The 18813-nt window shown below is 41.2% G+C and overlaps 1 protein-coding gene across 7 annotated transcripts in view; it reads right to left on the bottom strand.

The window, feature by feature from the left end:
* Positions 1-18813, bottom strand: part of lrrc28 (leucine rich repeat containing 28) — a 70840-nt gene that overhangs the window by 11761 nt on the left and 40266 nt on the right. For 5 of the 7 annotated variants that reach the window (XM_085968804.1, XM_085968803.1, XM_085968802.1 and 2 more), the window contains 3 exons: positions 12485-12587; positions 8931-9103; positions 4717-4876 (listed from right to left, as the gene is read on the bottom strand). In XM_085968804.1, the coding sequence (XP_085824930.1) occupies positions 4717-4876; positions 8931-9103; positions 12485-12587 (436 nt within the window). Of the gene's footprint in view, positions 1-4715; positions 4877-6786; positions 6899-8930; positions 9104-12484; positions 12588-18813 lie in introns of those variants that run through there. The other 2 variants (XR_015073831.1, XM_085968805.1) reach the window with 2 other exon arrangements.

Genomic DNA, 18813 nt, shown 5'->3' with positions numbered 1-18813 from the left:
ACTTCCCAACTCCTAATCACAATCCAATGGCTCCTACTGGAAAGGGCACATGGACATTGGAATCTTACATGGCTGTGACGCCCTCACACTCAAAGGGTCTACCACACACTGCGTAGGTTCATACATAAAGTACTCCCAACATAGGGGAGGCACTAGAGGTTGTGGCATCATACCCGCGCATAAGTCACTGCCTTCAGGAGAACAGAATAGAAAAGGTGAGAAAATTGAGAAATAAAACTAACCCTTGAAAAGCTAATCATCATGATGAACAAGAAAAAAATAATTTAGCAGTACTGGGAGATCTTCCATACCATTGGCATCAGTCTTGGCTCAGTTGTGGGTTAAATCCCCACTCGAGAGACTTGAGCACGTAATACAGGAAACTTTTTTTTATCCGGCACAGACGGGACCGACGTGGTGCCGGTTCATCAAAAATTCCGGATAACCGAACGCTATAGTAAAAGATACGGAGCGGAGAGCTCCGTATAAAGCAACAAACCCTGTTGCTTAGCAACAAGTTCAGAACAATGGCCACAAGTTGCAAGCATCTCTGTAGCTTAGCAACAGCTGCAGCCACACCCTTGCACAGCAACAGATGGGGGAACGCAAGTACAATATGAAGTAAAAACCTACTCCTGAATTTTGCCGGTTAACCGAGATTTCCGGTTATTTAGGTGCCGGTAAATCGAAAGTTTCCTGTAGAGGCTGACAATTCAGTGCAATACTGAGGGAGTGCTGGGCTGTAGGAGTTGCCAGGTTTTGGCTGAGGCTGAGGCCCCGTCTGCTTTCTCAGGTGGGCGCAAAAGATGCCACGGCACTATTCGGAGACCACGGGGAGTTCTTCCAATGTCCTAGCCAATATTTATCCCTCAACCCATCGTCGCTAAAACAGATTATCTGCTCATTCATTTCATTGTTGTTTGTAGTACAGGAAACTTTGTGCTATCCGGCACCGAGCTGTTGCCGTCCCATCAAAACTGCCGGACAAACCAGCGCTAATGTTGAAACATACGGAGATTTTGAGCTCCGTATCTGGCAACAAACCCACAGCTTCTAAACAGTCGGCCGTACCTTGCAAGCGTCTCTGTAGCTTAGCAACAGCTTCAGCGAGACCTTGCAGAGCCTGACTGGTGATTGGTTGCCTTCGGGTTACCTACATTACAACAGTGACTACACTTCAAAAAGTACTTGGGCTTGTACTCGCTGGAGTTTAGAAGAATGAGAGGGGATCTCATTGAAACTTATAAAATTCTGACAGGACTGGACAGACTAGATGCAGGAAGGATATTCCCGATGGTCGGGGAGTCCAGAACCAGGGGTCACAGTCTAAGGATAAGGGGTAGGCCATTTAGGACAGAAATGAGGAGGAATTTCTTCACCCAGAGAGTGGTGAACCTGTGGAATTCTCTGCCACAGAAGGCAGTAGAGGCCAATTCATTAAATATATTCAAGAAGGAGTTGGATATATTTCTTACGGCTAAAGGGATCAAGGGGTATGGGAAGAAAGCAGGGACCAGGTACTGAATTTGGATGATCAGCCATGATCGCATTGAATGGCGGAGCAGGCTCGAGGGGCCGAATGGCCTACTCCTGCTCCTATCTTCTATGTTTCTATGTTAATTGGCTATGAAGCGCTTTGGGACATCCTGAGGTTGTGAAAGGCACTATATAAATGCAACTTATTTCTCTTTATTGCTTATAGTAACTCAGAGTGCATGCTGTTTTATGAGGACAGAAGCATTATAGCATACATTTAGGCATATCCAAGGTAAACGAGCATCTTCTCTCTGTATACTTCTAAAAACACGCCATAGACTTTTTTTTAAACTCCAAGTAGGGCATGAATAAAGGCAGTAGATGCCATGTCTTTAATCTTGTATGCCATTACATAATACAACTCAGTGTAATGTTGACAGTGTGATTTAAAGATCGATTCTAATTTCTAATATATCTTGTCTATTTTCTTATATATCTTCTGTCTATTTTTAAGTACTTGCACTTTTTGTATCTTGAAAGGAAGTTGAACTCTCAGGCCCTTTCTGGAGAAAGAGTCCCAACTGCAGTTTTCTCAGGCAAACCTAAGACGACACACTTTAAAGACTTGCATTTATATAGTAACTTTTCACATCTCTCAAACATCCCAAAGCACTTCATAAACAATGAATCACTTATGAAGTGGAATGACTTGTTACATGGGAAAAATGCAGTCAATTTGCACATGAGCCACTGAACGAATGAACAGTTCATCTGTTCTTGGCGATGTTGTTTGAGGAATGAATGTTGGTCGCGACTTCAAGAGAACTCCCTTGTGTTCTTCAAATTGTGCCACAAGATCCTTAGGCTGCGATTTCGCCAGCCGTGGCGAGTTCGGTGTGGCCGGAGTAGGCGGCAGCCTCAAACCCTGCTCCCGTCTTCATCCAGCCGCCTCCAAATGATTTTGCCCTGATTGGGCTTGTTAAGCCCACCCTGCGAGGTTCCCGGCCAATTAAAAGGAAGTGGGTCCGATGATGTCATCTGATGACGCGTCATCAGCCGGTTTCCTTAAAGGGACCATGTCCACATTCATTTTGACAGTTTTGCTGTCAGTGTTCTACAACACTGAGGTGCTGCAAACACTGACAAGCACGGCTGCACCCAGGCTCTCCCATGACTCTCTCCATGTGCTTAAGGAGGGAGTCACAGTATGCAGGGAGGTTCGCTTCCCTTCCAATGGGCGGAAGAGACCTCCCCAGGACACCAACGCAGCCTGGCTACACACTGCACAGGAGGGCACAAACAGGGATGTTGTCAGGAGGACCTGGCAGCAATGATGCAAACCTTTCAATGATCTCGGTAGATCATGGAACATTACTGCAAAGCCACACTCAACCTCATCCTCCTGTGCCACTCATCACATCCCCATCACTCTGCCTTCCCTACCCTACTCCTGCACAGCCTTACTCACACCAACTTACCTTGCACTTCCATCCATCCCTCTCTATCTACATTATCACATCCCCATCTCACTGACCACCACTCACACTCACCTTCATCCGATCATTCAAACTAACAACACACAAGGGTAGGCACTTTTGTGCTTTAGCCAATGTTTGTGTAAAGTTTCTGTTAATGCATTGTCAAGCATTGAAATCCTTATTTTCACCACTTTGCCTTCTTGGACAGATTTGTGTGCACCTTTGAAAGTATCTTAGTGAGTTCCAGTGAATGGTGAGACATAATGTTCCCCCCTCCCCCAATGGTGATAAGTGTGAAGGGAATGGGTTGGACATTGTAGGGATGCTTTATGGTGCTGGTGTGGGGTGGTGCCAACCTGGTGCATCATGTGGCAGCCAGGGTGTACAGTGTTAAGTGAAGCAAATCTGGACATGGTGAGGCCATCGTTGGTGTCCCGGGCAGCAATGTGCATGGCTGATGGTGTCCTGTGTCCAGTGCAGCATCAGTTGATTGCTGAGAAGGTTGGTGGTGTTGTTGGTGCTACTGGTGTTGGGGCTGATCGTGGTGGGATTCTGAGGACCAAGGTGAAATTTTTTCAAGAGCATCCATGCTGATGGAATAGATGGCAGGTGAGGCTGAGATGACAGAAGCGATCTGTCAGTGGTGAGAGGAGTTGTTCCAATGAGGTGACACTGGATAGAGAGTTTGCTGCAAACACTTGCAAGCTGCATAAAGGTCAATCTGTCTTCCAAATGCAGTAAGCAACAGCTTCTAACCTTGGAAAGTGAATAGCTATGAAATGGGAGCTTTCATAGACCATTTGCAGCTGTCAGGTTAGTAAATCATTCCATGCTGACACAATACCTGACCTACTTACCTGATGTGATCACCATGCTCCGGGAGACACGTGGAAAAGCTGGTAAAATGGTAAGTACATGGTAAAATGGTGTTTAACTACCTTTTAACAAGCTTTTAAGTATCTAAATTGGCTGACCCGCCGCTTGGTGTCGGATCTGCTCAGGGATGGCAGACCCGACGCTTGGGAAACCTGCAAGGAGGCGGGTTTACAGCGGGATACCGATTCCCTGTCAATCTTTTTGATTTTGACAGCGGCCCCGCCTCCAAAACCGCACTCTATGAGTGCCGACAAAATTCTGGCCCTCATGTCCACCTGAACCACCAAGATAGACAGACAGGGTCCTGGTTTAACATCTGATCCAAAAGATAGCACCTAAGGCAATGCAGTACTCCCTCAGCACTGTAATGGAGTGTCAGTTCAGATTATGTGGCCAAGTCCTGAAATGAGCCTTGAACCCATGACCTTCCGACTCTGGAGCAAGAATGTTACCAACTAAGACTAGTCAGTTAACACAGACATACAGATCAGATTCTAAATGTTCAACAGAATTTTGAAACAACAGCGAGACCTTCAGAAAGGCACCATAAATTTAATGTACTCAAATTTGCGTAATGCAAAGAACCTGAATTATCTTCAGGAGACCTCCAGAAACAGGCTTCAGGCCCCATCCCTACCATAATTAATTTAAACATGATTGAAGAATTTCTGAACAGCAAGTGCAAAAGTGTAAAATGTTATTACAATAACATCTCTGCAGTTTATCGGAAAATATGTAAAGGTTTCGCTTTTGCATTCATTGCAATCTAAATAGGCAGGCTGTTTAATCAAATAAGAAGTGTTGTGCTTTTGGGTGTTGATGTTTTTCCCTTCAGTGAAAACCTCAATGGACATTCAAAACACAAGACCAATTTCTTTATAATTACCCATTATACAAGGCAGCCATAGGGGTCTCTGTCAGAGGAAAACACTTCGGATAGACGATGGTAAACATTGGCTGGCTGCAGTGATGACAATGTCCCAGTGGGTAGAATAGCAACTTGCACAGATTCCTTGGTAATGAGATTGGGGACAGAAGATCCAGATCTACAGGAGAACATAACATTGTAATTTTTCTTTGCAATAAACATCCTACTTACCGCAGCTTAATCTTTGTAAAGCTTAGTAGCAGCTATACAAACAGAACAGTTTGAATCTAAACCTGCTCATGTACCCGTGTCAAACCATTGCAGCAGACAGAAACAGATGGCTTCACTCACAGTAAATATTATTAATTATCTAACAGGTTCTATAGTTACTGGAAGACTTTTTGTTATTTTCTTTGTATTTGTTCTCCTTCCTTCAGGTATGCTCATACCACAAACTATTTCTTTGGCTCTAAGAGCAGGTAGAGTACCTGCTCCCTGGCCGCTGCCAAACCTGTTCTAAAACTGATCATTACAAGATACTAGGGGCAATCAGATAGTATTTCTCTCTCTTTCTCCCTCCTATTTTCTTCTCCCAATATGTGGTGAAGCGTGCAACTTCTGCTCAGAGCCTACCCTCGGCGCACTGGAGACCAGAAACTTACTGTGTGGGGAGCTGTGTCCCCACATACTATCACTCCGTAACACATGCTCCGTAACACCAATAGACAATAGTACAGGGTATAGCACGGATTTTTCTCAAATTCAGCAGCTGGATGGAAGAGCATTAAACTGTGCCAAATCACTATTAACACGAAGAATGGTGGAAATGTAAAATTATAAGCATGTATTTGTTCTAGCTTCCTCTGAAGATTCCCACATTCACTTACAAATGATAAGCAATTAAAAAAAACTGTATTCCACTAACAATAGTAGTCAATTAGCCAAACTGAAAATGCATTGGGTACCTTTTAGGTTCACTTGTCAACCTATTAAATGCAAAATACATCTCTCAAGGCATTGCTTATAGATTTAAAAAAGTGCATAAAATATGTGCTCCTCACCCACTGCAGAATGAAGAAATAAATTTGTGCCGTTAGAAATTTAACAGAGAAATAATGCAGTTACATAATTTTGTGCATATCACATGCTTGGTTTAAAAAAATCATAAATTGTGTCACAGATTTTGCAAATAAATATATATCCAGAATAGAAATATAAGAAGTCAACATAAGACAGACAATATATATATTACCTATGAATAGAATATAAATATATCAGAAATGTATATTAAAATGTATATAATTCATCTGGCGATCTATTCCAATATGACACACTGCAGATGTTACACACTGTCTAATGCAAATATCTGTCTCCCACTTAAAAAGGTGTAAAGAAATAAAGACAATCATTTATCAAGCACAGAAAAATTCTGCAAAAACACAAAATACCAAAACCACATCTGTAGGCTTTTAACCGATCTTCTCACAAAACCAAGCTTCTAATCTCCAACTTAAATATCAATTAACCTTTTAATTAATTCACCCAATGATTCATCAGACGTTGAAGCCATAAAGAGACACAACCTGCAATTTAGCAATTGAATAATACTGTTTAACATGATTTCGTAATCCTGTCCTTATAAAACAGCGCATCATCTGAATTACCACAAGTAATCCCATGGGAGGTTCATTATTAGAAAAATTTTACATGAGTGTGCACTTGACATTTCAGACATCACGCAGTATGTCTGCAACACCAAATATGTCCTACCTCAGTTTAAACTTCTTCCACCTGATTGACAGAGAAGCAATGTGATTCAAATGTATTAATTGCAACTTGTCAAATTTCTAAGAAATCAAGCAATCAAATTGCTTAAAAAAGCTTCCTGAAAACTTTGTCAGCCACCATTTCCACCCCCCCCCCTTCCAATTCAGATTTACAAATAGGATAAAAAAAATACAAGTTTTACTGGTACATGTAAAAGATCACATTTATGTCTATCTACCTACAGTGAATAAAGAAAATACTAATTTAATTTCCAGAAACCACTTATCTCAGTGCCTCTGGAGAGACCGCGTCCAAACTTACCAATTTTTTTTGTGGCAAGGAGCATCCCTCCCCTACTTCCACTCGAACCGCTCAACACCTGACTCACTATGATCCTGGCCGAGAAAGATGTTCTAACTGCACAAATATGGAACTGCAGATTTAATTCAAGTAATGCAATTGTTTTAAAATGCATATAAATGTGTGTTTGGCTTATTAAGTAGTTTAGCACTGATGGTACTTTTTCCACTCATACAAAGCTCTTTCCAGTTCTATGTCAAAATTGTGCTGCAGTATTTAAAAATTGCATTTATAGTTATTTTTTTTAACCAGACTCAGTACTATATATTCTGTATTATACCAAGGCATGACGAAATGTGAACCTTTAAGCCCAAGGGTAAGGTTCAATCTTCCCATAGATACAATTACTTTTTAAGATCAGTTCTCCTACAGGTATGCAGGCCTTTAGACCACTTGAGGTCTTTTTTTTCCTATCCCAGACGGGCTCCACTGAATCAATAAACCCAAAGTTTTTGTAATTTTCCTCAGAACCATCACCAGCCCCAGTGGAAGACGTAACCCGTTTTCATTTTTAAAAAACCTACTAAAAACCACAGGGTGAAAGCCTGAAGAGAGACAACTGCAGACTGGCAGAAAGATGCACATCACAGTTCCCTGGGGGCCAAGAAAGGAATAGTGCAGGCTCCCATGGCATTGCTCATTGTAAGTCAGATGAGAGGCTAATTTACAAAGACAAGAATGTCACACAATGTAATCCACATTGTATTACAGGAAACTTTGTTATCCGGAGGCTAAATGTCCGGCAAGCTCGAGCCACCGGCAAAAATCAGGAGCCGTTTTGTTAGGTTTTTTTTTCTTCTCGTGGCTTTTTTTTCTTTCTTCTCGTGGCTTTTTTTTCCAACAGTCAGGCTCTGCAAAGTCTCTCTGAAGCTGTTGCTAAGCTAGAGACGCTACAGAGAGTACGGCCGACTGTTTAGAAGCTGTTGCTAAGCAACAGTGTTTGTTGCCAGATAGGGAGCTGAAAAGCTCCGTATGCTTCAACATTAACGCTGATTTGTCCGGCAGTTTTGAGGGAACGGCAACAGCGCGGTCCCGTCGGTGCCGGATAGCACAAAGTTTCCTGTATTCTGCTGCTAAGTTGACATGTGTCCTGCTAAGGCCATGCATCTATGCGGTAAGTAAATACAGCTTCAGATTAATGCGAGTTGAACGGTTTGGTGAGGGAACATTGGAAACTGAAAAATGTTCATCAGTTTCAGGCAACGGTCCGAGGTACTATACAACTTTCTTTTTAAAAAAAACAGGGTGTCGTATCGGCAATGAAGTGTGATGTATGATGCATAAAACAGTATTAGATAGAAATATATTTTATTACAAAGTGAAACCACACTGTGCATAATGCCAGCTTACACAGCTGGTGAAATTAATTCATTTTCAGATCATTAACACACAAAGCCCAAATCACATTATTTGTTGTTTCCAGCAAAATAGTAAAGAATGTGTTTGAAGTGGCTGTTAGGGTGCATGCAAAAGGTGATTTGATTTCCCATCTCCAATTTTCTTTCACCAACACCCGCCCACCCCCCCATGCCAAATTATTGAGCCTCCACTCTGCCCTTCCCTCTAATGACAAAATTGAGATCAAGAACTTGCCACATGAAAAAGTCAGGGCACAAAATGGAATCCTATCACTTTGTGCCCTTGTGCACTGCCACAGCAATGCATCACTAAAAGAACAGATTTTTTTCCATTCTTAACCCTCGGAATGTACTGCAGATCTGTATGGCAAGCAGACATCTAATACAAGTTGCTGAAAATTGTACATGGGCAATGTGTCAGTTATCAGCGACATTCTAGTCGATCCCTTGCAGTGCAGTTTAAAAGTGGAATCCATGCAGACAGAGAGAAAGTAAATAGAACGTTCTTATAAATTCAGTGAGCTGCTTTTATCATCATTAATTGTGCATAGAGACAGTCATATGGTTGGGAATATCCAGCAATCGTCCCCAGTTCCCAATTAGCATGCAAAACTAATGAAATATTTCCCATCTTTACTGTACTGTAATAAAGGTGTTTTTAATATTAGAAGCTTTAAAATCAACCTTACATTTTCTTTCAGACTTGAATCTGTGACCAGCAATAAAAAGAATACTAGTTAGACATGCCTTTCTTTGATGTGCTGTAAAAATTGAAGATAGTCCTCATAACCATTTCTTGAAGTGGTGGTACAGTGTCATTTTCAGTTCCTATTGCCTGGATTTCATCTGGTACAGTAATGGTCAGCTGCCTATGGGTGAATGAAAGCTTCACTTCTTCATTTTGCACACAGGAACCACAACTGTGATTAAACAGGGAAGAAAAACACATCCAAAAGTCACTGCAATGTTAGAGTCACCATTGTATTTGACGGTACAACAACCATTGATCAAATCAAAAGTTCTACTACCGTATCATAGAGTAAAGAAATTTCTAGTATTACATTTCCCAATGTCTTCTGTATATCAAGTATTCTTTTTGGCAATGTTTAGCTTGACAAAAGTCTGATTCCTTCTCAACACTGATGTAGATGATCTCTCCTTATTCTTTAATGTTTTGGGAAAGGCACAGCAAATATGGCCTGAATATTTTAATTTCTATATAGACACAGTTGAAATAATTACATTCGGCCAGATTTTGTGATCAGCGGCGAATGAATGGCGCCAGCCGCTCATTACATGTACACACAGACTTTCTATGGGATTTTACACTGGAACTTGCTGTAAATTAGATAGCCAAACAGGTGTGGTGCCCTCTACATGGAATCTGGGACCTGTATGAAGAGGGAAAGCAACCAATCAGATTGAAGAATTGTTAATGAGCTGCGCAGAGTCTGAAGCAGGAAGTGTCAGTTAGAATATTTAATTCAATGTCAAATCAGGTAGAGAAAGCAAAATAAAGACAGGGAAAGAAAAATGGGATTGAGAGAGAGATAAAAGAGACAGAAAAAAAGTTTTCAAAAAATGTTTTATTTAAAGGTTTTATTTAAAAAAAATCTCCAACAGTAATTAAAATCTGAAGGAATGAGACTTCACACTAAAATTAATTTTCAGTGCTAGAGGTTGTTTGGCAGTCATTAAGACTTATCATGCCGTTAAAATTTGCTTACACTGGAATGGACAAGCCCTAACTTTTTCTGCTGAGTTTAGTGAGTAACTAGTGGATAAATACTGCAACTTCACGCCGTTCCATGTATTTTAATGGGTAGCTCAGCGAGATGCCAGTTTCGCACGGCTTCTGGAGGAGCAGGGCCTATCAGACAGCAACTTCCTGAATTTTGTGTTTAACTGCGCAAGTGTGGTCACCGGAAGTTGCTGTCCAATTTACACTTTAATAACAGTAAGCCTCACCATTATTTCTACAGCAAAATCAGGCCCAATATTTTAAAAACTACATATTTAAGTTGTGTGAACAATGGTTTCACAGCCCAGCACTTTGAAAACTCACTGAAAAACAGATTAATACAAAAATTTACCACATAATGATCTGATTCATTAAGTCATTGAAATATGCATGGAAAGCAAAATAAATCACCCGTGCAATGAAAATAATGATGCAACTTTGATGTTGCGCTACAGATATTTTTTGGAAATGAGTGTTGGCATACAACTCACTTACCCTTTTGCCTTATATGAGTCTGATAATTAACTCATTAGGGAAAAAGTGTTTAAGAAGGGCACATTTCAATAGTTATATCCCTGAGATTTCTTCCAGTGCACAGATCTCTGTGGAGATGACATCAGTCCCAGTAATTCCTCAGGTTTCATTTATATTCACTATAAGCTACATCTCAACTTATAGATCTTGTGCCCGCACAACTTTATATAGAGTATTTCTACGAGAAACTGCTTTTATTTATGTGGAGCTTTTCTGCGGGATCATCTTGAATTCACTATTAGGATGAAGATAGATGCAATGGTCACCATTCTTTGGACGCAGATTAAAAAGCAGATAAAATGGAGAAGGCAAGATCTGGCAACTGTGAAAATCAAAGATGTCCCTTGGTTTACCCTCAAGAAAAGAATCACATGGCTCTGCTATCCTCCACAGGCAACAACCTCCCCATATCCCAGTAGCACGGAGCCACAAAAAATACATAGAAACATAGAAGATAGGAGCAGGAGTAGGCCATTCAGCCCTTCGAGCCTGCTCCGCCATTCAATGAGATCATGGCTGATCATCCAAATTCAGTACCCTGTCTCTGCCTTCTCCCCATATCCCTTGATCCCTTTAGTCTTAAGAAATATATCCAACTCCTTCTTGAATATATTTAATGAACTGGCCTCCACCGCCCTCTGTGGCAGAGAATTCCACAGTTCACCACTCTGGGTGAAGAAATTCCTCCTCATTTCAGTCCTAAATGGCTTACCCCTTATCCTTAGACTATGACCCCTGGTTCTGGACTCCCCGGCCATCAGAAACATCCTTTCTGCATCTAGTCTGTCCAGACCTGACAGAATTTTATAGGTTTCGATGAGATCCCCTCTCAATCTTCTAAACTCCAGTGAGTATAAGCCCAATCGACACAATCTCTCCTCATACGTCATTCCTGCCATCCCAGGTATCAGCCTGGTGAATCTTCGCTGCACTCCCTCCATGGCAAGAACGTCCTTCCTCAGGTAAGGTGACCAAAACTGCACACAATACTCAAGGTGCGGTCTCACCAAGGCCCTGTACAACTGCAGCAAGACATCCTTGTTCTTGTATTCGAACCCTCTTGCTACGAAGGCCAACATACCATTTGCCTTCTTAACCGCCTGCTGCACCTGCATGCTTACCTTCAGCGACTGGTGCACAATAACACCCAGGTCTCTTTGCACTTCCCCTTCTCCCAATCTATTGCCATTCAAATAATCTGCCTTCCTGTTTTTGCCACCAAAGTGGATAACCTCACATTTATCCACATTATAGTGCATTTGCCATGTTTCTGCCCAATCACCCAACCCGTCCAAATCGTACTGGAGTTTCACGACATCCTCCTCACAGCTTACCCTCCCACCCAGCTTTGTGTCGCAGGAATTTACTTTCTCGGACTGATGGCTGTACATCTTTTTGCTTTCATGGTTTTTAGGATTTTATCGGAACCCTTTGACCAAATTAAGCCTTATAATTCTCTATTGGGAAAATAACAGGCAATTAAAGGAAGTGAATCCCAAGCCTCAGGCAACACATGTTCAAGCTCCAGTGACATCATTTATGACCTCATCTAAATCCCGTGCTTACATTACTACATTGCAACTCCCTCAATACCTATCCATTACTCTGTGCACATCACAAAGGAGAACAAACACACCAAAAGGAGATTACATGGCTGGCAGATAATTAAACTTATTCAAAAATTGCAGAAGAACCTTTTATTTACAGATGAAAGCATAATTAAAGTTTCTAGAGTTTTAATTTGTACAGTTATCTATGAAAAGGCTACAGATTTAAAATCGACATATTCCAAGTCTCCAGAATTGACTCCTGCTGAGGGTAACAGTTGCATAAGGTTTTTGGCTGCTTTTAATACCAGCTGCACAGCATACTCTAGTTTTCACAGAATGTGGCCACTGCTACTGATGAACTGTGGCAATTATAATTGGTTTTTAATCTGTTAAAATAGCATTTTGCACACTTAGTGGTATCACTGAACAGTTAACTATCTGATTAATAACACATTAAAATAGCAAACTGTTCTTACCCACTGTGGCCAATAACTTTGTTGTACAGATAAGATGGTAGTCCATATAACTGAACGTTGTTGTCTACATATACGTACTGCAGCTCTGGATATCGGCCTAGGTCTTAAAAAAAGAAAATCGACACAAGAATGACCCAAACAGATTAACATTGGATAAATTTACTTACAAAATAACTATCAAATGGTGTTGACATAGGTTTTTATATGTTCAAAAAGACAGTCCCATTGTAAACAGAACTATACTGATCATTGTGAACTAACACAAATCTTGTTAGACAACTTGCTGCAAACCTGCTGAATGACTCTTCCATTTTGATTTGGCTGCTGGCAAAAAGGTTAAAAAAAATTTCCTCTGCAAACCAAATGGTAGATGCCTCACCTGTAAGTGCTGGTTTTCATACTTGCATTACCCTCAGTTGCTTGATTTACCTTGCGCATGGTATTGAATTCAGAGAAACATAGCAACAACAAAAATTTGGGTGCAAGGATCAGCAAAGAACTATTGAACATTATCACTTGGCAACGTCCTGATTCTAGAAAGCTCTGAAGCCCACTTAAAACCCCTGCCGCAGTTCAAAGGAGGGACTGATGTTCCTGTAATTTACCAACTATGAGATAATTAGAATTTGATTGTTGACTGACACTCTGAATGCCAAAGCTATGTTAATTTTGAGGGAGATGATCATTGTATTAAGCTGCTTAAACAAGATCTGTCCTAAGTTTGGTCGACTGGAAGGGTCGATAATGTTCAATTCCACATTCTCCCATTCAGTATCCTCACCGAGTGAGCACAAGTATTTGGAGGCTTTTTCCTCACCTTCAGTCATTCTGGTAACAACTTGTTGCCCAGTTTTCAGCTTATAGGACTTGTCAGGCATGTCAACCTAGAACACCATTGTATTTTCTAACATCAAAGACTGTCATTTTCAGAAAGAAAACGAGAGAGGGGTGGAAGGTATACAACACCAGAGCTGCCCAATCACATAGTAGGGATAGAAACCTATAGTCTGTTTGATAATAGCTGGCATTTCCAGAACTTAGTAGTGTAGTGCTGGGATGGTTTAAACGGCACTTTATCATCCGGAATACTTTAATAACCGGCATCTTCCTACCATACATTTAACGGAACATTCTGTAGGTGAGTACCCAATTTTGCAGTGGTAGACTATCCTTTATCCGAACTTCCGAAAACCTCTGAAAACCGAAAGTTTTTTCGTTCAGCGTAAGTCGTGCGCATGACATGACCCGAGTGGCGCAAAACATGACAGGAGTGGTCCTCCGGGGCCCAGAACAAGAATTCCTGCAGATTGTCGACACGCCAGCCTTCGCTCTCGATGTTAAGTGTGACTGAGGGAGCTCTGCCTTTCCCTGTGAGCAGGGCAGAGGGTCACAGAGTTCCCTCCTGGGTAGGAGATTGCAGGCCGAGCCGGGCAGTGTGAAGGAGGTACCGGGAGAGTGAACCCAACAATACAGCGGCCCGTCCGATAGCTGCAGCGGCCTGTCCGATATGCTACCGTTCTATCCAAACTTCCGGATAGATCAGCGCTAATGTTGTCAGATACGAAGGTTTTCATCTCCGTATCTGACAACAAACACTGTTGCTCAGCAACAGCTTGTAAACACTCGGCCCGTGGCTTGGAAGCGTCTCTGAAGCTGTTGCTAAGCTACAGAGACGCTTTCCAGAGCCTGCCGTATCTGACAACAAACACTGTTGCTCAGCAACAGCTTGTAAACACTCGGCCCAGTAGCTTGGAAGCGTCTCTGAAGCTGTTGCTAAGCTACAGAGACGCTTTCCAGAGCCTGCCTGTGAAAAGAATGCTAGGAGTTTCCCAGTCTGAAATAATACCTTCTGAAATCCGAAAATTTCCGAAAACCGAAACACAGCTGGTCCCAAGGTTTTCGGATAAGGGATAGTCAACCTGTACATTTCTTGATTTTTTATTTTTGTTTGTGTTAAAATTGCCGTGGTAGGTATACCTCTCTGTTATCCAGAATTTTGCATCAACCGGCACCACCCCGGTCCCATAGGTGCCGGATAAGAAAGAGTTCACTGTAGTAAGCAGATTATCTAAGTTTTTCCAAGTACATACCACTGTAAGGGCAAATCTTAGAAAAGGTGTTTCTGGATCGTGAAGGATAAGATTCACTTTAAAAATTGGCTGCTATTAAACCGTTGAAAGATATGATGGTTCCATAAAACAAAGTTATATAAACAGGATCTGAAACAGTGCAAGAGGCATTCTGATGCCCATGTGGTACTTCAAACTACGTGGAAATCAAATTCACAATAACCAACAATGTTTTCATAGTGGGATATCAATATAGTGCAAATTTGTAATATAATTTCCTCCACATCAGATTATTCAGTTCAGAATGCCTCTAAAATGGAGTAAACATTTGGTGATCAGAACCATAGATGTCATGAACAAATACATTAAAACTGTGGATCAGTTGAGTCTTAATAAGTCCAGCTTAATGTGGGTGCACCTGAATTTATTCCAGAAGGACCTGCTCCAATTTCTTAGCCAAGACCTTACAATCTCTCTCAATCAAGGAGATGGCCTTTAAACTATTTTTATTCTACAAGTTCTTTTCTGGATCCAAGAATAACAATAATAAAATCAAGGTGATTCTTTCTTTAAAGTTATTAAATACATTCACAAAGTCTGTCATTTTAAATTTAAATTTTGAGAAGACTGAAAAACCATCTGGGCCACACTATCTGCCTCCACCGACACTGGGTTTTCAAGATTATGTCGGCTAATTTCCAGTTCCTTGGCACAATTTTCATCTGAGGATTAAAAAATGTTGGTCAGAGTCTCTGCTATCTCCTCTCTGACTTCCTTCAACAGTCTGCAATGTATACCAGCAGGGACCAGTGACCTACCCACCTATTCTATTTTTTTTAGTACAAATTCCTTTTCTACTCTTATGTCTACAATTATTTCACAACCTCCTCTAGTACACTTGGATTCTCACTTCAATCTCTTTGCCATATTTTCAGGCCCCACAACTAGATTTTACTCTATCACCAAGCAGCCCTACCCTCTATTATTTTCATTTATAATTTGCTTATATAAAAAGCCTTTACTATTTCTTTTGCTGGCCATTTTCATATCCTCTTTCAGCCCTTCTAACCCCCTTTTCACTTTCCCACTACTTTCCATATCCCTTGTGATTTTTAGTATTGCTAGCCCTAGTTTCATCATATACCTCCCTTTTAGGTTTGTTTAGTTTCAGTCACAGAACTTTATCCTTTTGAGCACCTCCTTCACCTTGAAACTATATCTATATTGTACTCTATCCTTATCACAGTTACAGTTTTCCTACTCTGATCTATTGTTCTGATGGCTAACTGATCTGTCCAGCTAATATGGGCCAGATCGTTTCTTATCTCCATGCACTGTGCCTTTTACCAATTCACCACCTTTATCTATAAATGTTTATTGTCCTTTTCAGTTTTCACACCAACTATGTTGTAGCCACTATTTCTGAATTACTATCCTACTTGCTCAATAGTTATTTGCCCACTTCATTTGAGTGAGTTTGCAAGACACACACACTTTGCATATGCAGTTCAGCCCTGTAGTTTTTATTTCACATTATACACTTCTGTGCATGTTGTTTGTTAATACTGGAGTCCTTATATTGGACCTCGAAATACAGGAAACTTTCGATTAACCGGCCCCTAAATAACCAGAAATGTCGGTTAACCGGCAAAATTCAGGAGTCGGTTTCAGGTAAGTTTTATAACTTTTATTACTTGCACAGCAACAAATGGAGGAAGACAAGGGTTTGGCTGCAGCTGTTGCTAAGCTACAGAGACGCTTGCAACTTGTGGACGTTCTTCTGAAGCTGTTGCTAAGCAACAGGGTTTGTTGCTTTATACGGAGCTCTGAGCTCCATATAGCGTTTGGTTATCCGGAATTGTTGATGAACCGGCACCACGTCGGTCCCGTCTGTGCCGGATACCAGAAAGTTTCCTGTATGTGGAGTCAACTGGCTGACTGGGAATTATAAAATATGCAGGGGGAGGAAGTGCACAGGATATTCTGAGGCCCAACAGAGGGCATCATGCTGTTTGTGGAAAAAGGTAATGGGGGTAGAAAGCAGAAAGAGGCCTGACCTGTTGAGTTTTTCTAGCATTTTCTGTTGTTATAAGCAGAAAGAGATGCTGTCAGAGCCAAGTTTATGGGTTAAATTATGATTTTTTTTTGTGAATTTAAGTGAATTTCTATTTTTGGTTGGGTGAAGAATCGTCATGGTTACTGCATCTCTTTTGTTGCTGGTTTGTGATTGGGCAGAAATGTTTTCTAGAACATGACCAGTGAATATTAAAAGTAGTAAAAAAAAAAAAATCAGAAAAGGATTAAAAACAAGCATAAATACTTAACTAAAAACTAGCAAAGAAGAAAAAAATTGACCAACAATTTGAGAGTCATGATACAGATGGGAGTCTCACGGCACACAGACACAGGAAAATGTCGTAAAACATAAAAATTAAAAAATACATACCTTTCCAATACAGGAAGCAAATTGCATGCGGTTTGATATTTCCCAATGGCTAAACTCTAACGAATTGCTCTGAAGATCTATACATTTCAACTTCAAAGTTACCATTGCACACCCCAAAATCACAAATTAATTGGTGGCAGAACCAAACGGTTATTATTGCAATGGATGTAATTTGAGTTACTGCTGGCATGTTGCTCTGCTCAAAAACTCTAGGCCTCTCTAAGCAACTTTGTTAGAAACCAGCAGTGGCAGTATTAATGGTGACACTACTATAATAACATTAAGATTTGGGTTGCAACTGCACCAAAATTTAGGATCCAAGTAATACTAGAGAAGAAAAGTGGCAGGAAAAGGCGAGATCATATTTCTTTACAGAACTCTCCTCTGGGGAAACAGAATGACTACCACAGCCATGAGTAGACTCCCAAAACAATTACACCCAAGAGGATAGCTGTAATAAAATAAACATACAAAAACCCCCAGTAGGGGGGGGGGAAAAGCAGCCTTGTGCACATTCTAGAAGATCAGTTTATGCTCCAGAGAGTAGGATAAGACGGAAGAAAGTTTTATTAGCATTATGGACTGATTGAGGCAAAAATTCAAATACTTCAGGGAGCTGTTAAGCATGGGATGATAGCCAATGCAGGCCTCAAGGAACTGTGCAAATAGAGAAATCAGCAACTAAAATCCAGAGTTCTCATGTGCATCGAGCTAACTTCATGCTGTGAAGCACACTAGTTTCCCCCGAGAGTAACTTACTGCTGTGTTACTGATACCTCAGAGGTGTGGGCTTGAATATCAGTCGGTCTGGATCCCACAAAAGGAGGGGCTTTTAACTCATGAGTATAAGATAAAGATAAAACTCGAGGAACAGCATCTCATCTTCCGATTAGGCACTTTACAGCCTTCTGGACTCAATATCGAGTTCAACAATTTCAGATCATAACCTCGGCCCCTATTACATTTTTACTTATATTTTTTATCCACACCTTTGTTTTGGCCTTACCCCCCACCCCACCCTTTCATTTTTTTTCTCTCTCCTACATGGCAGCTGTCTCCCATTCTGCCAGTGCATTTCACACCTAATCTAGAGCTGTCTTTTGTCTCCACTAGTCCTATCACCATCTCGTCTCGTTTTGAACACTTCTTAATGTCTCTTCTCTTTTATTCTCTCCCAGCCTGGCCTCTTAATCTATTTCATGTCCTGTGCTTCTTTAGTCTTGACAAAGGGTTTTCACCCGAAACATTGACTCTATTTTCTCTCCACGGATGTTGCCTGGCCTGCTGAGTTTTCCAGCATTTTCTGTTGTTATTTTAAGATAAAGATGCCTTTCTTAAACCAAGTGAGAGGACTGTGACCTGGGGTTAAAATGTCCTCAAATATTTGCTGGAAGGGAAACAAGTGCAAACCCCAAGCAAACTGGATTTGAACCCAGAGTCCCAGCAACCTGAAGATACAACGTCAAGGAGAGCAGCTGACTGGGTCGCTGTAACAATCAAGGCATCAGACACTGTATCACTCTACGACTTCATATTATAAAACAGCCTTAGTGGAAGAACAAGAAAAATGATGTCGTGATGAGCAGGTGCAGTGGCACAGCGTGTTGGAGCTCTAACATTCTGTGCCACTTTGAGACAGGATGTGGATTTGTTCTTTCATTCTCCATGTGGTGCGTTCCGTGCTGTTGTGGGAAGGTACGGAGTGAATGGCAGGTGCATCCTCACAGGGAGGGAGTAAAACTAATGGAGAGTAAACCTGCTGCTGTCTCACCACCTTGTGACTACACATAAGTATGCAGCTCTGGGGCATTTAA

This window comes from Somniosus microcephalus, chromosome 27 (genome assembly GCF_052327205.1).
Source record: "Somniosus microcephalus isolate GS21.2 chromosome 27, FLI_Smic_1.0, whole genome shotgun sequence".
Classification (NCBI taxonomy): Eukaryota; Metazoa; Chordata; class Chondrichthyes; order Squaliformes; family Somniosidae; genus Somniosus; species Somniosus microcephalus.
Note: the sequence above shows the minus strand (reverse complement) of the source record. Positions and strands in the feature narration are given on the sequence as shown.